At 46.0% G+C, this 22,968-nt stretch overlaps 2 protein-coding genes across 6 annotated transcripts in view; one reads left to right on the top strand and one right to left on the bottom strand.

Moving 5' to 3' along the window:
- Positions 1-928: 928 nt before the first annotated feature.
- Heatr4 (HEAT repeat containing 4) overlaps positions 929-22,968 on the bottom strand; it is a 40,845-nt gene continuing 18,805 nt past the window's right edge. For 4 of the 5 annotated variants that reach the window (XM_087911668.1, XM_048449126.3, XM_087911666.1 and 1 more), the window contains 12 exons: positions 22,672-22,815; positions 18,847-19,008; positions 17,358-17,518; positions 16,660-16,764; positions 14,495-14,613; positions 13,684-13,864; positions 12,453-12,522; positions 10,957-11,146; positions 10,284-10,362; positions 9,873-10,032; positions 8,338-8,396; positions 929-1,279 (listed from right to left, as the gene is read on the bottom strand). In XM_087911668.1, the coding sequence (XP_087767794.1) occupies positions 1,109-1,279; positions 8,338-8,396; positions 9,873-10,032; positions 10,284-10,362; positions 10,957-11,146; positions 12,453-12,522; positions 13,684-13,864; positions 14,495-14,613; positions 16,660-16,764; positions 17,358-17,518; positions 18,847-19,008; positions 22,672-22,815 (1,601 nt within the window). In that variant the 3' untranslated portion in view covers positions 929-1,108. The remainder of the gene's footprint in view (positions 1,280-8,337; positions 8,397-9,872; positions 10,033-10,283; positions 10,363-10,956; positions 11,147-12,452; positions 12,523-13,683; positions 13,865-14,494; positions 14,614-16,659; positions 16,765-17,357; positions 17,519-18,846; positions 19,009-22,671; positions 22,816-22,968) is intronic. The other variant, XM_087911669.1, reaches the window with a different exon arrangement.
- Positions 6,395-14,351, top strand: LOC125409949 (ribosomal oxygenase 1). The gene is made up of 3 exons (XM_085697394.2): positions 6,395-8,400; positions 9,224-9,383; positions 13,603-14,351. The coding sequence occupies exon 1, from the start codon at positions 6,450-6,452 to the stop codon at positions 8,214-8,216; it is 1,767 nt and encodes a 588-aa protein (XP_085553520.2). The 5' UTR covers positions 6,395-6,449; the 3' UTR covers positions 8,217-8,400; positions 9,224-9,383; positions 13,603-14,351.

Raw genomic sequence — 22,968 nt, 5'->3', positions numbered from 1 at the left:
TGTTGTGTGATATTTTTTTTACTCTTTTGGTGGTCCCACCACCCAGCTCCCAAATAAATCACATACAGAGGCTTATTCTTAGTTATGAATGCCCAGCCTTAACTTGACTTGTTTCTTGCCAGTTTTTCTTAATTTATCCCGACTACCTTTTGCCTCTGGGCTTTTATCTTTCTCTATTTCTGTGTACTTTTCTTTACTTCTTTCTTCATGGCTTGCTGTGTAGCTGGGTTGTTGGCTCCTGATGTCCTTCCTCCTTATTCTCTTGCTTCTTTTACTGCTTCTCCTCCTCCTCCTCTTTTCTCTTATTTATACTCTCTGCCCTGCCTATCCTTGCTTCTGCCTTGCCATTGGCTGTTCAGCTCTTTCTTAGACCATCAGGTGTTTTAGACAGGCACAGTAACACAGGCTTTACAGGGTTAAACAAATGCAGCATAAACAAAAGTCATACACCTTAAAATAATAGTCCCCAACAGTTAAAATCCCTTTACACACCATCACACATAGAGTAAAAGCAGGGCTAGGTTAGCTTAGTGGTAGAGAACTGCCTTCTAACATATGAGGGCCCATATTCAATCTCTAGTAACTTCCCCTCTCCCCCACTAAAAAAGGAACTAGAGTAATCGGACATGGTAGCACATTTCTGTAGTGCCATATTCTGGAGGCTGAGGCATGAGGATTGCAAGTTCACATTCGGGCTGACCTATATAGTAAATTCCAGTCCAGGTTGGACCACATAGCAAGACCGGGTCTCAAAAATAATAAATTGGGTATGGTGACACACGCCTTTAATCCCAGCACTTGGGAGGCAGAGTTAGGTGGATCTCCGTGAGTTTGAAGCCAGCCTGGTCTACATAGTGAGTTCCAGGACATCCAGGGCTAAGTAGAGAGACCTTATCTAAGATGATGACGATAATAATAACAATAATAGTAAAGCTGATTGATAAATAGTTTAACTTTGCGAACACAGTGAGGACATTGTACAGTACCAATGGAAGAGACAGAGTGTGGCCTGCCCACACTCTAAGAGCAAGAGAAGCATTCAGCCCAGATAGGATCAGCTTTACCCCCCCCCCCCACACACACACACTGGTGCTGAAAGACAATCTTCTCAGTAATTTGCCCAGCTAGAAAGATCTGGGTCAGCTCCGAAGGGCCCTTCTTCGATTCTTTTTTCTCGGGCAGTCCGCAGATCTCTGAAAAATGGTGAGCGACTTTTGTGTGTGGGGAGTTGTACAGCAGGACTCTTTAGCCAGGGACTCGGCACACGGGGCAGCACATTCTGCAGAGAAATATTAACATACAGTCTCTAGTGAGAAAACAGCTCAATTTAACCCAGGTTATTAGAGTAGCTAGAAGCTATTAAATTCAATAAGAAGCTAGCAGCCCGTCTCCCTTGACTCTGACCAGCCTAATGTGGAGAAGAGGCCTCAATTGCTCAGTAACAAAGTTGGACTTTTTGCATGCTGACTTGAAGGACTAGCTTGTTTATCATTCTGTTTGATCCCTGGTACCCACATGGGAAAGAGAGAACTGAATCTTGCAAGTTGCCCTCTGACTTCTCCAAGCCTGCTCATCCTGGCTAGTTTTATGTCAATTTGACACAAGCTAGCCATCTGAGAAGAGAATATCAATGGAGGAAATGCCTTTATAAGATTGGACTGTTGCTCAATGCACAGTTTTGAACTATAAGCAACGAGCATTCATATATTTGTACACATAAGAATTCTATTTGAAGCAGGGTTTCATTATTTTGTCCAGGAAGGTCTGGAACCTGTGGACTCATGTGATCCTCTTTCTTCAGCCTCCCGGGTAATTGAAACTACAGGTGCACACCATAGAAATGAAGTTTTACATTTTTATTCTTTAACTTGCTTAAGATATGTTTTATCATGCATGTGTCTGTGTGACTGTGCGTATGTATGTGCACCCGTGTGCAGGTGCCTCTGGAGGCCAGAAGAGGGGGTCAGATCTGCTGGAGCTGGAGTCACAGGCAGTTGTGAGCCACTTATGTGAATGCTGGGAACCAAGCTCCGGGCCCCTAAAAGAGCAGCACTCATTCTTAACTGTGGAGCCATCTCGCCAGCCCTGGGTGAATGTTTGGGAAAGATGTCTTTACTGGAAGTAGAAGCACTTGATGAAACAGTGTTGAGTTTTGATAATGGTGGCTTATCCTCCAAAGTTTATATTAGGATTTAACAATAATAATCACTGTTAGATTATCATGATAAAATGGCTCCCCCTATTCTTCCATATTATGCATAGATGTAAGTAGGAACACATAAATATATACATATATACTGGCACATGTGAACCCTAGACAAATTCTGATAAAAGTCTTATTTTGTCTGACTTCCCTCTTCCTAGTCCCACGCATAAAAATACTACAGAGCCAAGTGTGGTGGCTCTTGCCTGTAGTCTCAGCACTGAGAAGGCTGAGTGAGGAACGCCATGAATTTGAGGCCAGCCTGGCTACATAATGAGTTCCAAGTCAATCTGGACTATAGAGTAAGAGCCCGTCTCACAGCAACAACCTCCCCAATATACTAAGGACATTATTTCAAGTCGCTCAACGATATACACCTATGGAAATAGTTATTAATAGCTGCTTCTGTAGTGAGAACTAAGGCCACAGGAAAAGTGATGAAATGCAAGATAAGTCAGGTCGCCAAAGGCAACTCCCAGCTACAGGGGAAATGAGAAGACAGAGATAGCAGCAAAACTCTTTATTTAAGGAAATCACAACGCGTTCAGAAAAGAAAAGGATGAGGTCACAGGAAGGGCTGGGAGGAGAAGATATTTGTACGGCGTGTGGAAATGACAAACTGCGTCTTCCAGTCGTTAAACACAGGCTCCTCAGCTACGGAGCGGAGAAGCCCAGAAGATCCCCAGGTTCGCTTCAGCTTTGCCCTTTGTCACCTGGAAAGCATTCTATTTGAAAAGAGAATCCAATTTCCAGTGCCATATATGATCTGCACTTTGTCTGCATCTATCCCGGGGACCTAATACCAGGATGCTTCCAGCACACTCTGCCTTTATGTCACTTAGGAAAGAAGCTCCCAGGACTGGGAGAGTGTGGCTCAGCTGGCAGAGCACCTGTTGTACAGGTTTGAAGGCTTGAGTTTGAATCCTCAGCACCCATGGGACAAGCCAGGCTAGTAGGCCCAGCACTGGGGAGGCAAAGACAGGAGGACCTCTGGAGCTTACTATCCAGCCTGTCTTCCTGACCCCTGATCTCCAGTTTCAGTGAGACATCATATCTCAAAATAGCAAAATGATGACAAAGGGTGACACCTGACATTGACCCCTGGCCTCCACACACATGTGTGAGTACACACGCGCGTGCGCGCGCGCGCACACACACCCACACCCACACACACTTTAAAATGGAAGAAGGAACCCAGAGAGATGGCTCAGCCATTAAAAGCACTAGCTGCTCTTTCAGAGTACACAGGTTTCATTCCCAGAATCCTGGCTATAACTTGAAAGTCCACAACTAGCTATAATTCCCGTTCCAAGGGGGGTCTGATGCCCTCATCTAGGCATATGAGGTGCAGACTTACATTCAGGCAAAACATCCATACACATGAAATAAATCCCAAAAATATTTTAAATTAAATTTAAAAAGCAATAACAATGGTTGTTTAAAAGTGAAGGCTATTCCTCCTGAGGCCCCTTCTTCCAGGCCCCCTGCAGTCTTCTACTAGGGCACAGAACTTGGTAGGGCCCTGGCTGCTTTAAGTCCCCACTGCTCTGTGCTGAGCGGGACCCTTCCCAGCCTCTCGCGATGGCCCCGTCGGATAGAGCAGTCCCTTCACAACCACTCACGACGGCCCCGCCTGATATAGTCCTCTGTGAGTTTTGTCGCAGTAACTTTCCTGTCTGTGACAAAAAATACCTGAAAAGCAACTTTCGGGAGGTGGGGTTTTGACGTGGACTTACAACCCACCCTGGTAGGGTAGGCGTGGTTGCAAGAGCAGGAAGCAGCCAATCACACTTCCTCCCAGTCAGGAAGCAGGGACTAACAGGGGAGCTGTGCAGAGCAATCGTTTACCCAGTCCAGGTTCCCATCCATGCTATGGTGCTGCCCACAATTAGAGGGGGTCTTCCTACTTCAACTTCATCTAAATAATCACCCAATCTGTGCCCAGGGGTTTGCCTCTTTAGTGATTGTAGATCCTGCCGAGTTGAAATGTTAACCATCACACGTGCTGGTCAATTCACTTAAGCTTCCATGGGGCGTATGTAGAAATCATTTAAACTACCTAACTCCTGCTGCCATCCTGCCCCAATCAGGAACTCTATTCTAGCAGGCATGGTGGTACACACACACATGTACCCCTGCCCCCACCAAGAAGGCATGCAGAAGCAGAGTCTGCTGGGGTCTGGAGAGATAGTTCCTTGGTTAGAGAGTGTTTACTGCTCGATCAGAGGACCAGAGAAAGGATTCCACAAACAACTGTAACTCCAGTTCCAAGGGATCTGGCACTCCCTTCTGGTCTCTGTGGACACACACACACACACACACACACACACACACACACACACTTACAAAAAGCCAGAATCTTGAAAAAGAGGAGAGAAACAGAAACAACCTACTGGACATACTTGTCATCTCAGATTAAGGCAAGAAGACCTGGGGGTGGGGCGGCGTGTTGGAGAGGTTAGGAGCACTGGCGGCTCTTCCAGAGATCTTGAGTTCAATTGTCAGCAACCCTACAGCAACCCCACGCTGGCTCACAACCATCTAGGATAAAATCTGGTGCCCTCTTCTGGCATTCAGGCAAACATACAGGTGGAACACTGTATACATAATAAATAAATAGAAGAAGAAAGAAGGAGGAGGAGGAAGAGGAAGAGCAGGAGGAGGAGGAGGAGAAGGAGGAGAAGAAGGAGGAAAAGAAGGAGGAGGAGGAGGAGGAGGAGGAGGAGGAGGAGAAGAAGAAGAAGAAGAAGAAGAAGAAGAAGAAGAAGAAGAAGAAGAGAAGAAGAAGAGAAGAAGAAGACCTGGAGTTTGAGGCCAGGCTGGATTAAGTAGCAAAACACTGACAAACTTCCTTTTCAGAGAAAGAATATTAATCACAAGGGTCTCACCTTGTAACCTCAGCTTTCCAAGTGCTGGGATTACAGACCTTGAAAAGGCTGGAGAGGGGGAGGGGGCAGACCCGAGCTCTGACAAGAGGTCAGACCTTAATTTCACTTCACTAGAATGGGACAGAGCTGAACAAGTATGTCTCATGAAAACCACAACTTATGGGTGACCATCAGCAAGCACTCTCACAACCCCTTCTGCTGGCTCAGTAGTCCCCAAAAGCCCTTCTGCTAACTCAGCAGATGTCCCCCCCCACCCAGACTTCTACATGCTAAAGATAGCTTTCCCTACCCTGCTGCAGGAAGGTCCCTAACCACTAGAACCTCCCACCAATTAGCCCCCAGACTAATCTTTCCTCCACCAATCAGCCTCAGATGAATCCCTCCTGTCTGGGATTTCCCTAACTCCGCTTAAAAGAAGCTTGTGGCCTTCTTTAGGGGTCACCAAGGGCCACCCCAACGTTGAAATCAATAAAATACTCTTGTTATTGCATTCGTGGTTGAAGGTCGTCTTTGGGGGCTTCTCTCCGTCCCTAACAGCATGAACCTCCATATCCAGCAAGGATTTGTAATTGAGGAAGGAGAAAGGGAAATGAAATGGAGAAAGGCTTAACAATGAAGAAGTTAGTTTTTTTTTTCCTGCCCCCCTCCCCCCAACCTCTCCTCCCTCCCGCCCACATCCCCGAGGGATTTCTCTGTGTAGTAGCTCTGGCTGTCCTGGAACTCACTCTGTAGACCAGGCTGGCTTCGAACTGACAGAGATCTGCCTGCCTCTGCCTCTCGAGTGCTGGGATTAAAGGCATGTGCTAGCACCGCCTGGCCAACAATGAAATTTCCCGCAGTGAAGAGAACCAGTAAGAACTGTGTGATTCACACAGAATATCAAACTTTGCCTTCATTCATTCTACCAGGAAACGACTGAAGGAACAAAAAATTCCTGCGACAAAATCGACTGGAGGAAGCAGGGCGTGGCGGCGCACTGCCAGGTAGAGGCAGGCAGATCTCTGTGAGCTCCACGAGGTCTACCAGAGCAAGTTCTCGGACTACGTAGAGAGACCATGTGCCAAAAATCAAACGAACAAAAAGGAGGAAAGAAGTTGTTTTCTTCTGGAATGCCTCGTGCCTTGTTTTCTTAAACTGCTCGGTCAGCAAGGAGTCTTTATCTGGTAGGGATTTTTAAGCCTTCCCATCTCGTACCACGTAGTTAAAAGAAGGTGGCAAATCGTGTCAGCCAAAGTACCGGGAGGACGGTGGGCGTGGCTTATTAGGGGCGGCAGGAGGGGACGCCCCCTTCCCAGCAAGCACGGCGGCTGCAGGAGCGCGGCTCCGGCCGGCTTTCTCCGGTTCTGTACCGCCCCGCCATGGAGGAGCTTCAGAACGGCGCCGCGCTGCCCCGGCGCGGGCGGGGGAGGCGGCGGCGCCAGCCGCAGCTCCGCGACGGGTCGGTCTTGGCCCTGCCCTCGAGGCCCCGGAGGATCCGCAGGCATCGGAAAACTGCGGCGGCCCGCGTGGCCGCGCTGAGGGCTCGCTCGCTGCTGCGGAAGGCCTCGGCCCCCAAAGTGGAGCCGGCCGCGGGCGCGCGGGAGGCGCTTGACGAGCGGCGGGAGCCCTCGCTTTCGGCGGAGCCGCGGCCGGCTTCGGTGTCCTTGCGGCGCCGCGTGGAGGGGCGGCCCGCAGTCTCTCGCCTCCTGGGGACCCCGGTGTCCCTTCCGGGCCCGCGCGTGGATGACGCGGAGCAGCCGTGGGACTCGCCGCTGCAGCAGGTGTTGGCCGAGCTGAACGGCATCCCCAGCAGCCGGAGGCGCGCCGCCCGCCTCTTCGAGTGGCTCCTGGCGCCCCTGCCCCCGGATCACTTCTACCGGCGCCTGTGGGAGCGGGAGGCGGTGCTGGTGCGGCGGCAGGACCCCACTTACTACGGAGGCCTCTTCTCCACCGCCGACCTGGACTCGATGCTGCGCCACGAGGACGTGCACTTCGGGCAGCATCTGGATGCCGCGCGCTACATCGACGGGCGGCGGGAGACCCTGAACCCACCGGGCCGCGCCCTGCCCGCCGCCGCCTGGTCCCTGTACCAGGCCGGCTGCTCCTTGCGCCTTCTCTGCCCGCAGGCTTTCTCGCCCACCGTGTGGCAGTTTTTGGCCGTGCTCCAGGAACAGTTCGGAAGCATGGCCGGCTCCAACGTTTACCTCACGCCCCCCAACTCCCAGGGCTTTGCCCCCCACTACGACGACATTGAGGCTTTCGTGTTGCAGTTGGAAGGTCGGAAACTCTGGCGTGTCTACCGACCGCGGGACCCAAGTGAGGAGCTGGCTCTGACATCTAGTCCCAACTTCAGCCAGGAGGACCTTGGTGAGCCGGTGCTACAAACGGTACTGGAACCTGGCGACCTGCTTTATTTTCCTCGAGGCTTCATTCATCAAGCCGAGTGTCAGGATGGAGTCCACTCTCTGCACCTCACCTTGTCCACCTTCCAGCGCAATACATGGGGTGACTTCCTGGAGGCGGTACTGCCCCTGGCCGTGCAAGCAGCAATAGAAGAAAATGTTGAGTTCCGCAGAGGTCTGCCTCGAGACTTCATGGATTACATGGGGGCCCAGCATTCAGACTCTAAGGATCCGAGAAGAACAGCGTTCATGGAAAAGGTGCGGGTCTTGGTTGCGCGCCTGGGACACTTCGCTCCTGTCGATGCTGTGGCCGACCAGAGAGCCAAAGACTTCATCCACGATTCTCTGCCCCCTGTGTTGACTGATCGGGAACGGGCATTGAGTGTTCACGGGCTCCCAATTCGCTGGGAGGCTGGAGAGCCTGTCAATGTGGGGGCCCAGTTGACCACAGAAACAGAAGTCCATATGCTTCAGGATGGCATAGCTCGGCTGGTGGGTGAGGGAGGCCGTTTGTTCCTCTATTACACGGTGGAAAACTCTCGTGTTTATCACCTGGAGGAACCCAAGTGCTTGGAAATCTACCCACAGCAAGCTGACGCCATGGAGCTCTTGCTCCGCTCCTACCCAGAGTTTGTGAGAGTAGGGGATCTGCCCTGTGACAGTGTGGAAGACCAGCTTTCCTTGGCAACCATGCTGTATGATAAGGGGCTGCTGCTCACCAAGACCCCTCTTGTTCTGAGCTAGTGTCTTGAGGATGGCTGGAAAGAATGTGGTCGTGATTCTCCCTCCATCACCGCCTGCACCTTTTTCTCCCTTAAAGAAGTCGTGGGCTTACCTTGCTGAGCATCAGTATGGTTACGTTTACCTTTATGGCTGCTTCAATGTCGCAAATCTCAGACCCTTTCCTAGGAGGAACCTCTTCATCTAGGTACAAAAGTAAACAGAAATTGGAGCAAGGGGGGAAAGCTGTGTCTGCAGAAGTAACGACCCCTATCATTTCACAGTACCAACTGCATTCCCTGCGGGCTTCAGTGTGTTGGGTGGCATTGGCTGTGCCAATCTGCTTGAGACCTTAGGGATTTTTATATGGAAGTTGCTTCTCTGAGTTCTCTTTCATCAATTTGTGGGACGGGACGGGGTCAGTATGCTATGTTAAGTTTGTATGAATGATAGAAGATTTATTAAAAAGCGCCAAAGACTGTTTCTCTTTTCTAAGCCTAGATTTCTTTGTGTGTGGGTATGTGTGTGTGTGTGTGTGTGTGTGTGTGTGGCGGGGGGGGTAGTTTGAAAAGTGTGAGACAAGGAAGAGATAGGGGAGATATGGCAGAGATGAAAGGCAATGTGATGTATGATGTCAAAGGAGTATATTAACTTTTTTAAAGAAGAGGGCTGGGTAGAGCAAGTGTATGCTTGGCATATGTGGTGCTTTGGGTTCATCCTCAGCATCACTCATTAAAGAAGAGAAGCAGATGTGGTTGGGACCATTTATTAGCTTTGGAGGTAGTTTGCTCATGTTAGTTATGCTACTTGAACTCCAGCTGGGCAGTCCTCACGGAAAAGCTTCCACTGGCAGAGTCAGCTTTGAAGTATATATTGTATTTGCTCAGTGCGTGGTTTAAGTCCCTAGAGGACCGTGTCATGTCACCTGGTTATGCTTTCATAGGCTTTAGTCATCCAACTTTTAGCACGCTGGCCACAGGGAAGATTGGTGTTCAAGTTACTTTCCACTCTCATTTGTTTTCCCCTGGCAGTTGGACGAAACTTCCCCAAATCTGGCAAGTGTATGTTCTCATGATTGGTGGAAGAGAGCCTGGTGCACCAGAAAGAGCACTTGGAAGCAGAAGATCCGGGTTTGGGGTGGTAGCTGGTAGGCAACTGGCCGAATGACCGAGGTTGCTGCTTACAGATTTTGTAAGTATATTTTGGTATAGTTCAACTTTTGACCCTTCATCATCTAGAGTGTGTCTAGGCCTCTGAAGATCATGTCATCATAACTCGTAGATTCAGTTTCTATGGTTGAGAACTTTTAAAAATTATTTTTTTCCCTTAAGTTAGAATATACAATGATTGCTCTCCTTCCGGCTGCACTTTCCAGAGATGACCACTATAACAGATGAAATGTGTAAGGTCTTTTGGGGTGCTTAATCAAACACACATAGTAGTAATTTGCTTTTCTAGGTATGTCCTTTTAAAATCAGTTCAGATGGAGCTACCTTTTAAATTACACACAATTGCAGATGGATGGAAACCTGGGGGGACAGTGAATGGAAACCAGGAAGGAGAATGGGTAGCCTTTCTGACTTAAATCATACAGGGCTCCTATGAAGTTCCCCAGTGTCCAGATCCTGGGATAGTCTGGTAAGAAGAGTCAAGGGATGGGTTCACCCAGAAGAAACCTACTCTGAAAAACGTCTAGAAGAAAAGTTTGGAATTCCAGTGGTTTTTGGCCCTCCTTGGGTTCTGAGTAAATACGTCTTGCTTTTTCCTTCACATTTTTTATGGCCATTTCCATCTTGAATATTTTCTCCGTCAACAAGTCCTTTTGATTTAGTGTTTCAATCTAAGGAGAAAATGTTTAAAAAAGCAAGCAACCAACAGGATTAATGAGGAAAAAGCTTTAGAGTAATTTGATTATGCCAAGCATGGAACTGAGAGGCTGAGCAAGAAGATCATTAAGGTCATTTTGAGCTACATAGTAAAACTCTCAAAAAACCAAAACAATAAAGATAAAGTAATTGACTAGATCATGCTTATTAGTAAAACATGGAAGCCCTGGATTTCCTCCTGAAAACACAGTTTGTACTTACTTACCTTGTTCTTGATCTCCTGAAGCATATCTTGATTTCCTTCCATTTCAAAGTTGAGTGCCATCATTGCCTGGTAAATTTCCCTGAAATGTATGAAAGATTGTTCTACCCTGTCCTTAAAAAGAAAGCATGGTGTTAAACATTGTAGGATTTGGAATTAGGCAAGAAACCCTAAACTCCACTCGTCAACAGTAACTGAGTCTTCTCTGCAGAAATGACGTGATAATTTACACGGTCCTCGTGCAGTTCCAGAGTATTTCTGTGAAGGCAGTGACAGTTACTGTTATTAAACACCTTTGTGAAAGTTGCCAAATGTCATTTCATTAATTGTCACCACAGCTTCTACTGTAGACTTTCATCTGCATTGGAGGATTGAGACCAACAGAAAGGGCTAGGAGGAGGCACAGCACTTACAGTGTGGGTAAATGGCATTGAGACCCTGGTTTTGTTGACTCTTGTTTCAGTAGCTACTGGATAAATGTTTGTTGAATAAATGAATAATTTAAAACTCCCTGGAAGAAGAGAAATAACACATGAACTATGGGAGCTGTGACAGTCTAATTATGGCAGGATTTTCTGTTACCGCCTAGCCTGAAAAAACAGAACATAGTTAGTGCTCAGGGATTGGAGAGTTGGCAGTCTGAGGTCATGGTAGAAACCAGAGCTTTGGTGCTTACTTTAGAACCGCCTCGTGGTCCTCCAGGAGTAGCACGTCCTGAAAGGTGTCCCTGACCTGGTTTCCTTGAAGCTTGAGGGCTAGGATGCTACGGCACGCTTCCAGTCGTACACCTGGTGATTCTTCATAGTGGATAGCCCAGAGCAGAAGATCTGTCAGCTGGGGACTCACTTGCCCAATCTGTCCCAGAGCTGTAGAGGTGACAGGGCAAGCATGTCCCACTGTCATTGAAGACTTAAGTTGACTATATCCTACATCCAGAAGGAATTTGAGTCTTGCAGACAGTATCTTGGGGGATGGCAGTTAATCATAAGAAGATAGTAAAGTGAAAAGTAGAGAAGTTTAGAAAGGAACTTTAGAGAGCTAGCAAAGCGTTGTTCAGCATGTGTAGCGTTTGATGCCTAGCTTTGGGGCAGGGTCTTGCTGTGTAGCCCTGGCTGACCTCACATTTGCAGTGATCCCCCGCCTTTGCCTTCTGAGGGCTGCAGTTACAGGTGTGTTCCACCCTGCCTGACTGCACTAGGATAGTTCTTCCAAAGGACCCCTAAGAGGGGTGTTTCTTCCTGTCCTTGCCTAATGGGATATAAACAGACAAGATTGCCTGCTCAGGAATTAGACTGGGGGCAGATCTGACATGGAAGAGCAGAGTAGTTAAGGTAGACTGGTGGGGGAGGAAGGCACAATTACTTCTCAGGATTTCTTAGGTCTTGTTCTCCTAGGGGGGTCTATCAGAGACCATTTCAAAAAGAGAAGCAGCACAGAGGTTCTAGAAAAAAAGCCTGAAAAACTGAAGAGCAAGATTTTGTTTGTTTTTCAAGACAGGGTTTCTCTGTGTAACAGCCCTAGCTGTCCTGGAACTAGCTCTGTAGACCAGGCAGGCCTCAAACTCATAGAGATCCACCTGCCTCTGCCTCCCAGTGCTGGGATTGAAGGCGTGCGCCACCACTGAAGAGCAAGTTTTAAGCTCTTTGCAACTGTCGAATCTGATTTGACGCTTAACAAGTGCTATAGTTGAACTCTCCATGGAGAGCAAGATGTATCCAACCGTGGATATCAACTAGAAACTTACCCTTAATTCTGTAGGTGGGGACTGTGGAGTCTGTTCTTTGCTAAAAAGTTTAAGCAGACCTAGACTTAGAATCATTAGCTAAACCGGGTGGTGGTGGCGCACGCCTTTAATCCCAGCACTCGGGAGGCAGAGGCAGGCGGATCTCTGTGAGTTCGAGGCCAACCTGGTCTATAAGAGCTAGTTCCAGGACAGGCTCCAAGGCTACAGAGAAACCCTGTCTCAAAAAACCAAAAAACAAACAAACAAACAAAAAGAGTCATTAGCTAAACCTTTAAAATAAAATCTCTTTTCTTTCTCAGCACAGAGACTTCTGAGACACTAAGACAGTTCTTCCCACTACACTTTAGCTGTCTCACTAGAGTTTCTAGGTATCTGTTAGCTTGAAGAAAGTATTTCAAGTCTAGGGCTTGGCGCTATTTCTGCAATACCTCGAATGGCGAAAGCCTTGATTTTCCAGTAGGGGTCTCTGTGCATCAGATTCAGGAGGCATTTAAGCACCTGCAGTAGACAAAGAAAAGTTGAGTGGGAAGAACCAGAGTAAGAATGGACCAGAAACAGGGACCCCACTTACTTCTAGGGATGCTTTAACTGGAAAAGCAACCTTCTATCAATTCTAGTGACAAATGGGCTATAGCCCCAAGTATCAGCCTATATAACTAGCTGAATTGTCTAGTCTTTGTGTATTTTTCTTAGCACAGAGATCTGTAGCCATACATACACTAACTACATGCTCTACCACTGAATTGTACCCCTAGTCTCAAAACTTTCTCCCCAATTGCCCCCCCCCCCATTCACTTTTGAGACTGTATTACTTTGTAGCCTAGGTTGACCTCAAATGCTTTCTAATGTGATGGGTGTTTTGCCTACATGTGTTTGTCTATGCACCATGTAGTACAATGCCCTCAGAGGCCAGAAGGTGGCATTGGATCCCTTGAAACTAGAATTACAGATAATTGTAAGCCACCATGTGGATGCTGAGAATGAAACTGAGTCCTCTGGAAGAGCTGTTGGTGTTCTTAACTGCTAAGCCATTTCTCCAGCCCCTTACCTCAAATTCTTGAACTTCTGTCTCTTACCTCCCAAGTGCAAGGATCACACCATGCTTCACTTAGACTTCCTTTGAATACTTCTGTCTAGCTTCCCCCTAATAATGAGGGAGTGTAAACTCTTCATTGGCACGAACTTTTTTTTAAAATTTTTAAATATCTTATTTATTTTTATTTTATGTACATTGGCATTGTACCTATATGTATGTCTGTGTGAGGGTGTCAGATCTTGAAGTTACACACAGTTGAGAGCTGCCATGTGGGTGCTGGGAATTGAACCCAGGTCCTTTGGAAGAGCAGCCAGTGCTCTTATCTGCTAACCATCTCTCCAGTCCCCATTGGCACTAACTCTTGAGCCTATCAGTGGCCAGGTATTAGGAAGCTAGTTAGCTGAGATGAGAACGGATTGAGAGGGTGGCATGCTCTGGCTTGAAGTTTGGGCTCACTAGGCTCAATGCTTCTTACTGATTGATGTGGTCTGTGTCTCCTTTCACCTGCCTGTCGCTGCTCATTCCACGTTCCCACAGGACAGTGAGTGTTCCGAGCACCGCAGCGATGGTGACACTCTCTGCAGGTCCAGCAGATGAGACGACAGCATGCTGCCTTGACTTACCATCTTGTCACAGATCTGCAGGGCACCTGCCGCCAAACAAGCTGCCTGCCGAATTGCTATGAACTCATCAGAGAAGCAGCTCAGGAAGCTTGGGAGAAGCTTGGCTGTCATGAGCTTGAGCACACGGATCAGGGAGAGGGCCTCAATCCGTTCCTGGGAATTTCCTTGACTCAGCTTAATCCTGTAAGACACAAGTGACTTTTATTTCCCTTAAACTTTTCTGTGCCTTGTTCCCTTCCACCATGCCCTCAGGATAGAATCCTAGCCTGTGGGTCCAGTTATGTAGACATACCTTTATAACCATTTACATTTGACTGGGTTCAGACCTCAGGTGCCTTATTTTCCTGAACTCCTGTTACCTAGCATATGGTAGACATTCAGGTGTCTTGAACAACCAAATAAAGGAAAGTGTCAGCTTGTCCTCCTCTTACCAATACAGTGCTCATTTTGGCAGTTGTCTCCTAGCCTGGAATGCCTGTATCTCTGAGGAACTTGGCCTTACTACCCACACTGAGTATCCCATTTTTCTATAGCAGCTATGGTATATGCCATTGTACTAGTTTAGCATGGTTTGGTTTTTTTAAATTAGGTATTTTGTATATTTTGTATATTGTGTTTGTGTTCATCAGAATTGTGTCTTCCCTAAAATAAAGGCGTGCACCACCACGGCCCAGCTGGGATTGAACTTTTTGCAGTGGATCTAGCACGATGCTGATCATACATGGAACTCAGCAGATGCTGGCTGGCTGCAGGTCACCCAGGCACTCCTAAGAAAGGAAGAGCTTCTGAGCTCGCAGTGACTAAATCTTACCTGATCATGTCATGCACCTCTTTCCCAAGGTTCATTTGCCCCAGTGCTTTGGCAGCCGCTTGCCTTACTTCCTTGTTCCAGTCGTTCCACATCAGCTGGATAAGCTTATGTTTCATATCCTACCAATAGGTATGATAATTGGCTCATTCATTTTGTCCTTGACACCAGGTTTTTTTCTATCCTCTAATCTCTCAGTTTGGTTGGGCAGATGATATTTCTATGTACAGATGACACAGTGGGGACTTTGATTAACTTGCCCGAGGATAATCTGCTAAGTGCTTATGCCTGGTCTTAGACCCCAGGTCTGTTTCCCAAATTCATCTCTTAAACTCCTGTGTTATGTTGGTACCAACATGAATGTAAGAGACTTGAAATTTGAAAATATTGCATAATTGAGTAATCCCTCATTCCAGATTGCCTGAGACTTCCATGTCCTGTACAAAGCAGGACAGTTGGTCACTGCATCAGGGTGTTCTCTCTTACTGGAAGGGAGAACATTACTGCAGTTTGAATGATAATACTATAATTGTGTAAACTAGCTTCTGAGCCTGAAACATTGATCTTTACCTCCATCTGGTACCAGGTATTTTTCTATTTAGAACTCAGCTCAAAAGACACCTCCCTAGTAAAGTCTCATGTGCCTCCCGTAAGCATAAGAAATCCCTCTGTATACTATAGTGTCTTACAGCTCTCTTGTTATAGCTAGTTAGCATTACCAAGGTAAGATACAGTTCTGCACCACTAATGCCCTCATAATGCTTACCAATGTAGAGGGGTGTGGTCAGAAATTGCTAGCTTATTGAATGACTAAAAGAACTCAGGCACATCGCCCTTTTAAATTCCTGCATCTATGATGAAGTCCTCATCATCTGTGAGTTGTGCACAGCTGTGTGTTTTAACAGAGGAAACTACAGCACATGAGAAAGAATCAACCTGTTTTCAAACCTCTCCAGGTTATTGTGCATTTTTTGGTAAGGGTTAAGAATGGAGGACACCGCTTCTAAGCAGCAATAGCCGTGTCCGGGGCTGTACTGACAGTATCCAGTGTGAGCAAGAGATGGGGCCGCTCTAAGGAAGAAGGGACTGATTCCACGTGGACAGCTAGTGATTAGAATGCAATAGGAAAAAGAGGTTCAGGTTTCACTTGCTCAGAATTTCTTCCTCAGTTGTAGCCAAGTTCCACACCTTCAAGTTGTTCAACCACCAACATTCAGTAGTACACACCAGTCTCCTAACTAAAAGTTTCGTGAGAGTTGTGGGAGCCTGTGTAAGAAAGCTGTGAACTGTGGATGGGCCAGAGTGCAGAATGTTCTTCCTACAAGGGGGCCTTCTAGAAAGAACTGCATAAACTATGATAAGTCAGTGCACTTGAAAGCAAGGACATGAAGGGAATGCTCATCTCTGCGGGAGAAGCAAAGGCCTGAGAAGACTATTGGCTCTGTTCACATGGCCAAAGATGACAGGACAGCACCAGGTGCACTCCCTCATTGTACTTGAATGTGCTTAAGCTCACTGTAAATGTTACCTTATGTTTTGCTTGCTTTAATAATAAAAATGAGAAGTGCTTTGTTGGTGTTATTCAAGTTCAAAAGTGTATAGTTCCCTGGTACTCCATACAGGTCTTTGGCATGTTCTTTGATCCAGGGAGTCAATCTCGCTGGCCACCAGAGAGGTCAACATCAATTCATTTGTATTGTTAGTTTTGTTGCTCCAGTTGTAATGCCATTGTTTTTGAAAGCAGGGTCCATGTATTTACATGTATGTGCTGAATATTCAGGGAACCAACACAGGCATTTGTTTAGTTGGATTGTTGGGTCCTTTCAGTCTGCTTCTCAAATCAAGGACCAATATTCAGCATAGGGTGAGGGAGGAATGCATACATCACTGACTGATACTTTTATAATGTCTACTGATATTGAAATAGTGTCAGATTATTATTAAGTTTATAAGCTCCCTCTCTTGGTTTATATGCATATTTGATAGTGGCTGTGTCACAGTTAGTGGATTGCCAACCCTCTAAGAAACACTGGTTTAAAATGAGAGAAGCACATGATACTTCAAGTTATGAATTAGAAGCAGCAATGAGATCCTAGACAGAAGAAAAAAGTCAGAAGACTCCAGGCCAACTTTGCCAGGCTCTCTGGGAGCAAAGACAGAAGACTTACTATGCAGATATTTCCACTGATCCGGGAGAAAGCGCGGCAGGCCATGATGCGGTCCTTCCATTGCCTGCTGTTCAGCTCCACAGCGAGCATTGTGTGGATCAGGGTCTGAGGAAAAGGATGACTTGCATGGATAGTCTCTCTTACTCTTAGAGATTCTAGAATCTTGAAGAAATTATATCCTAACTATGACATCCAGCATAGTAAATGCCTCAAGGTCACGAAATATTTGTTCCTATTAAGGGGCAGAATGGGTTTATAAGAGATGGGGCACTCTTCTACCCAAGCAATCTGGCTTGAGTTATAAACCATAAAGAAAATACAGGTCTGATAATCTGAGCAGAAAATGAGGGCCTTCCCTTCTGACTATTTCCAGTCCCTGGGATGATGGTTTCTATCTGCCTCAGTCTGCGTGGAGTCTCATGTTTCTGCCCCAAATAAACGGAGTTGTGGGGGTCTCAGTGATAAGCCTCCATGTTTGCATGTCATGATTCAACCTTTATGCAGCCAGAAACTTCTCAGCTAGCACCTCATATCCCCCTGTACACTTCTCCATGTCCAGTTTTACGCAGACTTGGTGTACTTGGCCTATGCTTAACATCATTCTCAGCCACCTGCATTCTTGATTCCTTGTGTGCACCAACTATAGATACTTATTCCTCAAGACCTCATTTTCTTCTCTCTCTGAAGTGCACACATACCGTCTTTCCACTGAGATGGCTCAGGAGAATATAGGACTGTTCCTCAGTAGCTTCATTCTTCTTATTAAAGAGTTGGTAGAGGATCCTTTTAATCACTGGGTATGTAGCAATGCCTTCCAGAGCCAAGCACTGAGCTGCAGCCCAGCTGTCCACACTATTACCTGGCCGGTGGGTTGAAAAAAAATTAGTTCAGAATGTTTTCTCCTAAAGAGAACATTTGAATTGATAGCTATGACTGCTAACTACCTGATAGGTGAGACACTTTCCAGTGTCCTACCAAGTCTAGAAATCCACTCCCATATTTCAACCATACGTTAACATTTTAAATAAAAACAAAACCTGCAAAACTTTTTTTTTTTTTAATTTTTGAAGACAGAATTTCATTTAGTTCAGGTTAGCCTGGCAGAGATGACTTTGAGCTTTTTGGGCAATGGCAGTACTACGGATAGAATCCAGGGCTCAGTGCATGTGGTATAAAGCCCTGTGCTTCCAAGCTATAGCTCCGATCCTGACCTTGACTTCTGATCCCCTTGCCTTTACCTTTCAATTGCTAGAATTAAAGGTGTGTGCCATGAGGCTTGACTAAAACATTAGAAGCTCCTCTTGGGTAACACTTCCGACATAGCTAAGAAACGCAGCTGTTTCTGTGGAGATGGGGAAGGCCCTTCCTAAAACAGATGAATTAAGCAGTGGATTGTTCATATACAGAAGGCCAGACCAGCCAGTTTTCCCGTGCTAAGGCAAGGAACAGCTAGCTCATCTCCAGACAGGTCAGTGGCCTCGCCTGACAGCCTTGTTAACTCCAATATGATAATGCCTAGGTGGTACTGTGCAGAAATTGAAAGTATGATGTGTTCAGGAGGTGATTTAAAAAAAAAAAACTTTCAAAGTGTACTTAACTATTGTTACGCTATCTTTTCAATAATAAAATGTTATGTATTGTTGTGTTTACTTTTTGGTACTACGGATCAATTTCTGGGTCTTAATGCGTTGGGCAAGCATACTACCATTGTGCTAGAAGTCTAGCCCTGAAATTATTGGCTAGCATGTATTAATTGTATTGTTAACTGGAATTTGGGGTGCTGTTTCAATGCATGTGTACAGCATTGCATTGGTCAAACCCACTTGCCTTTACCCACCTTCTGCTCCCTACCTTAATCTATAGTAATCACTCTGCTACATTTCCACATGGAGGAGACTAGGTAATTGTCTTTTAGTATGTAGCTTATTTTAGTTAAGAAAAAACATCTCAAGTTTCATCCATTTTAGGACATGGTTTATAGAATGCATCTGTGAAAGCTCAGTCCAGGTACCAGTTCATGCCACTTGTTTTGTAAAACGACTCAAAAGAACTAATGTCTCCATGTGCCTAGTAGACACTTAAACCCAATTGTAGTGGACATCTCGGCATTATAGGAAAAGGAAAGGACTGGGAAAGCTGATAGTGAGGTAGCCTCTATCCCATATGCCAGGTCAGGGACTTACTCACCCTTCACAAGGGCAGTCTGCATGATGTCCCGGGCAGTGGGATTATGTGACTGTATGGCATATTGGCATATTGCTGCTGCCATCCTCACATTGGGATTCTTGTCAGACAGAGCGGCCTCTAGAGCAGGCAGGAGGACCTCTGGCAAATCTGGAACGATTGGTTCTGCAATAGAAGACGTTTGCTTTTCTCTCAGACAACATCCTTACCAAGGTCCCCTCTACCTCTGTGGCTTACTAAATCATAAGCCAGTTGATCTCTACAATGGGCAGGATTTTATGTGCAAAGGGTCCAGGTGCTGATATACCAGCTTCCAGTCCTTTATCATCTGGTCTGTAGTACCGGAGCCAAAGCTATAGTAACTTCCACCATGCATCTTAGTAAACAAATTCAACCCATTTACTCCTTGTCTAATACAGTATTTCAATTCTGAGTTTGCAGAACCTGACAGGCGGTCTTTTAGATTTAACTACAAACATTCATACTTGCTATAAGCACAAGCTTGTCAGGGTGGCGATGTCAGGCATTCTTTTTTTACTTTGTTTTTCTTAACCTCTATTTTTATTTTAGGTGTTTTGTCTGTATATATGTCTACACCATGTGCTTGCAGTGCCTGCAGAGGCCAGACAGGGCTTTGAATCCTCTGGGACTGGAGCCTATAGGTGGTTGTGAGTTGCCATGTAGGTGCTGGGAATCAAACTCAGGTCCTCTGGAAGAACAGCCAGTGCCCTTAACCGCTGAGCCATCTCTCCAGACTCTGTCTGGGGTTCCTGAAGCCTTCCATAGCTTCTCTCTGGATGAATTTACATTCCATGAGTATGATATGCCTTAGCTTCATAGGTAAAGTTCTAGGGTTATGGAGGGCATGTGTACAATAAGGCATTCAGGGCGCCCAAAGTATACTGTTGGTCCGGAATTTTAACTTTCATTTATAGTTTTTTCCAGCTCTGATGTGATTTATCAGCTGGGGCTTATTTTTGCCATAAGAGTTTTTGCCTATAAACAGGAAAACATTTTAACTCAGTTGTAGAGCACCTGCTTTGAAGGCACGAGGTGTTGGATTCAGTCTCCAGCACTGTATGTGAAAACTAAACAGAAACTTAGGGGAGAAGATGGGCACTCAGTTTAAATTCTTAAGCAGGAGAAAAGAGTTTGTTTGGTTTTTGGTTTTTCGAGACAGGGTTTCTCTGTAGCTTTGCAGCCTGTCCTGGAACAGCTGGCCTTGAACTCACAGAGATCCGCCTGCCTCTGCCTCCTAAGTGCTGGGATTAAAGGCGTGTACCACCACTGCCCACTTTGAGAAAAGAGTTCTTATCCCTGCCCACAAGTATCATCCCAAGAAACAGTAGAGCTGTGACTCTGTGATTTTGTGCTTTCAGTTTGTTTTGTTTTTGAGAGTCTCTTATAGCCCAGGCTAACCTTGAACTCCCCCATCTTTCTGCCACTTCCTCCCAAGTGCTAGGATTGTAGGCATAGACTTCCACACTTACTCCATTTGTTGTTTTGTTTGTTTGTTTTACTTAAATTGTAGGCCCATATGCCATCTGTTCAGAACATGTTAGTTAAGACCCTTGATCTCCAAATCCAAAATTCCAAATGCTCCAAATACAGACACGACATCACAAGTGGGATATCCACACCTAACGTGGCAGGCTCAGTAAAAATGTGGACCCAAGCCAGGTAGTGGTGGCGCATGCCTTTAATCCCAGCACTCGAGTGACAGAGGCAGGTGAATCTGTGAGTTCGGGGCCAGCCTGGTCTACAAGAGCTAGTTTCAGGACAGACTCTAAAGCTACAGAGAAACCCAGTCTCGAAAAACAAAACAAAAATTTAAAAAAATGTGGACACAGTATAAGTATTATATGAAATTACCTTTAGGCTACATATATAAAGTACATATGAAATGTAAATAACTTTCATGTTTAGACTCGTTTCATGTTCAAGATAATTCATGTATACTTAAATACTCCAAAACCTGGAAATAATTCAGTTTTCCTCTGATCCTAAGCATTTCAAATAAGGATAGTCAATCAAGGGATAGAGATTGGAAAGTTTTGCATTTCAGGTGAGCAAAGAAAAGTCTACTGAGCCTGGCGGTGGTGGCGCATGCCTTTAATCCCAGCACTTGGGAGGCAGAGGCAGGCAGATCTTTGAGTTCGAGGCCAGCCTGATCTACAAAGTGAGTTCCAGGACGGTTAGAACTGTTACATAGAGAAAAACCCTACCTTGGAAAAAAAAATACCGAGTATTAAAAAAAAAAGTCTACTTTATCTGGGTAAGTAATAAGATCGAAATCTAGATGTGTAGGACCTGTGAAAGGGGTCACAATTCAGAGGACAAAGGTGTTCTTGTATGTACAGTCAACTGCCATATAGTGGTGTTCCAGTCAGTGATGGATCATATACACCACAGTGGTCCCATAAGAGGTGTCTTCTAGTGACACTGGCGCTGTCTTCATGTAAATATTTCTCATGTCTGCACAATGGCGAGATGTATGGCACATCTGTCAAATGCCACAGACTACAGATTTGATATGAGATTATAGTATTGGTTGCTCAAAGAAATAAGAAGAAATGAGAATAACAAAAAATGTATGTGTAGAAACATCTAGCCGGGCACAGAGTGAAGCCTAAGTGCTGAGGGCAGGCTTCTCAGGAAGTGTCTGCTGTCAGTCGGAGGGTTGATCAGGTGAGGACAAAGTGTCCCAGCAGAGGGAGCAGCAAACATGGAGAACCTGGAGGAGCTCAGCTGGCAGAGTGCTAGCTCAGCATGCCTGAGGCTTGTGACCCAGCGCCACCAGATAGCAACATCTGCGGGAATGCCCATGTCTAGAAGTCAATAAATAGGAAATAAGTGGATGAACCTTTAAAACCTTACAAGCTGGAAGAGGTAAGGCCAGCCCTTGACCTTAGCTGCAGGAATAGCAGAAGTATAAGCAGGCGGTTACTACCCAACTGTAAGTATGGCGATAGAGTGAGCCTGGGAAGGAGCAAGTTGACACAGGTTTCAGGTAAATGCAGAGGAGTGAGCAGGGGTTTCTGTCTGATGTCATCATTGGGAGGTTATGGTTGACTCTAGTAGCACCCGTTACTGCTAGTAAAGAGAAAGGCTGTCGACATTATTTCCCTAAAAGATTACAAGCCATCTGTAAAAATGGGGAAATTCCAACTCATTTTTAAGATAAAAAAGCTATCAAATTCACTTGTGAAATTTTTTCATCCCTTTCCCTTCCTACCTTTCTTTACTGAGGCTCAAACCTAGAACTTTGTGCATTCCAGGCCAACGCTCCACCACCGAGTTACACCTTCAGTCCTCCTAGTTTAAGATTTTTATTTTCTCTATATGAATACTTTGTCTGAGTGGATATGTAGCATGTGTGTGTCTGGTGCCGATAGAGGCCAGAAGAGGACAGATCCCCTGGAACTGGGGTACGGATGGTTATGAGTTGCCATATATGTGGGTGGGAGCAGACCCTGGGTCCTCTGTAAGAACAGCTACTGGCCACAATCACTGAGCTGTCTCACCAGCCCCCAGCTGTTAGGATTTTTACTATTATGAGGTTTCAAGGTAGGAAAATGTGGTTCTCACTGCAAGCCATTGAACACACAAATGCCATGAGTGTAATACAAAAAGCCCTGGGGTAGAGGGCATGCCCAGTGTGCAAGAGGCCCTGAGCTTAACACTACGGCACTGAACTGGAATCCAGGGCTGAGCGTGGCTGTCCGGGCAGACTCTAGGCCTTGATTTCTACATTTGGGAAATGAGCTCAAGTAATCTCTAAGGCCTCTCAGTTCAGCTGTTTCCAAGCCTCTGAGTCCAAGCTCTCACCTGAGTCCTGCTCGTCAGGGGCAATCCGGGGCCTTTCCAAAGCAGCAGTAGCACATGTGACGATGGCCTGGATCCTCAAGTCATCATACATGTTTACTATGCCCCGCAATAGGTTTTCCACTGTCTCATGATGCCATTCAATAACTAAATCATAGGAAGAATGTAAAGAGAACCATCTAGTTAGGGTTAGATATTGTGCAATAAATGGGCAGACAAGAAGTGCCTTTCCCGAGGACAATAGAAGAAACACTTTAGGTCAGAATAAAGAATCAGAAAAAGGCTCCTTTGGCAAATTGT

The sequence above is a fragment of the Myodes glareolus genome, chromosome 11 (genome assembly GCF_982192425.1).
Source record: "Myodes glareolus chromosome 11, mMyoGla1.1, whole genome shotgun sequence".
NCBI lineage: Eukaryota > Metazoa > Chordata > Mammalia > Rodentia > Cricetidae > Myodes > Myodes glareolus.
Note: the sequence above shows the minus strand (reverse complement) of the source record. Positions and strands in the feature narration are given on the sequence as shown.

What these genes read in the sequence shown, in the direction of transcription:
- LOC125409949 (XM_085697394.2), top strand. Translation starts at nt 6,450, where the DNA reads ATGGAGGAGCTTCAGAACGGCGCCGCGCTGCCCCGGCGCGGGCGGGGG.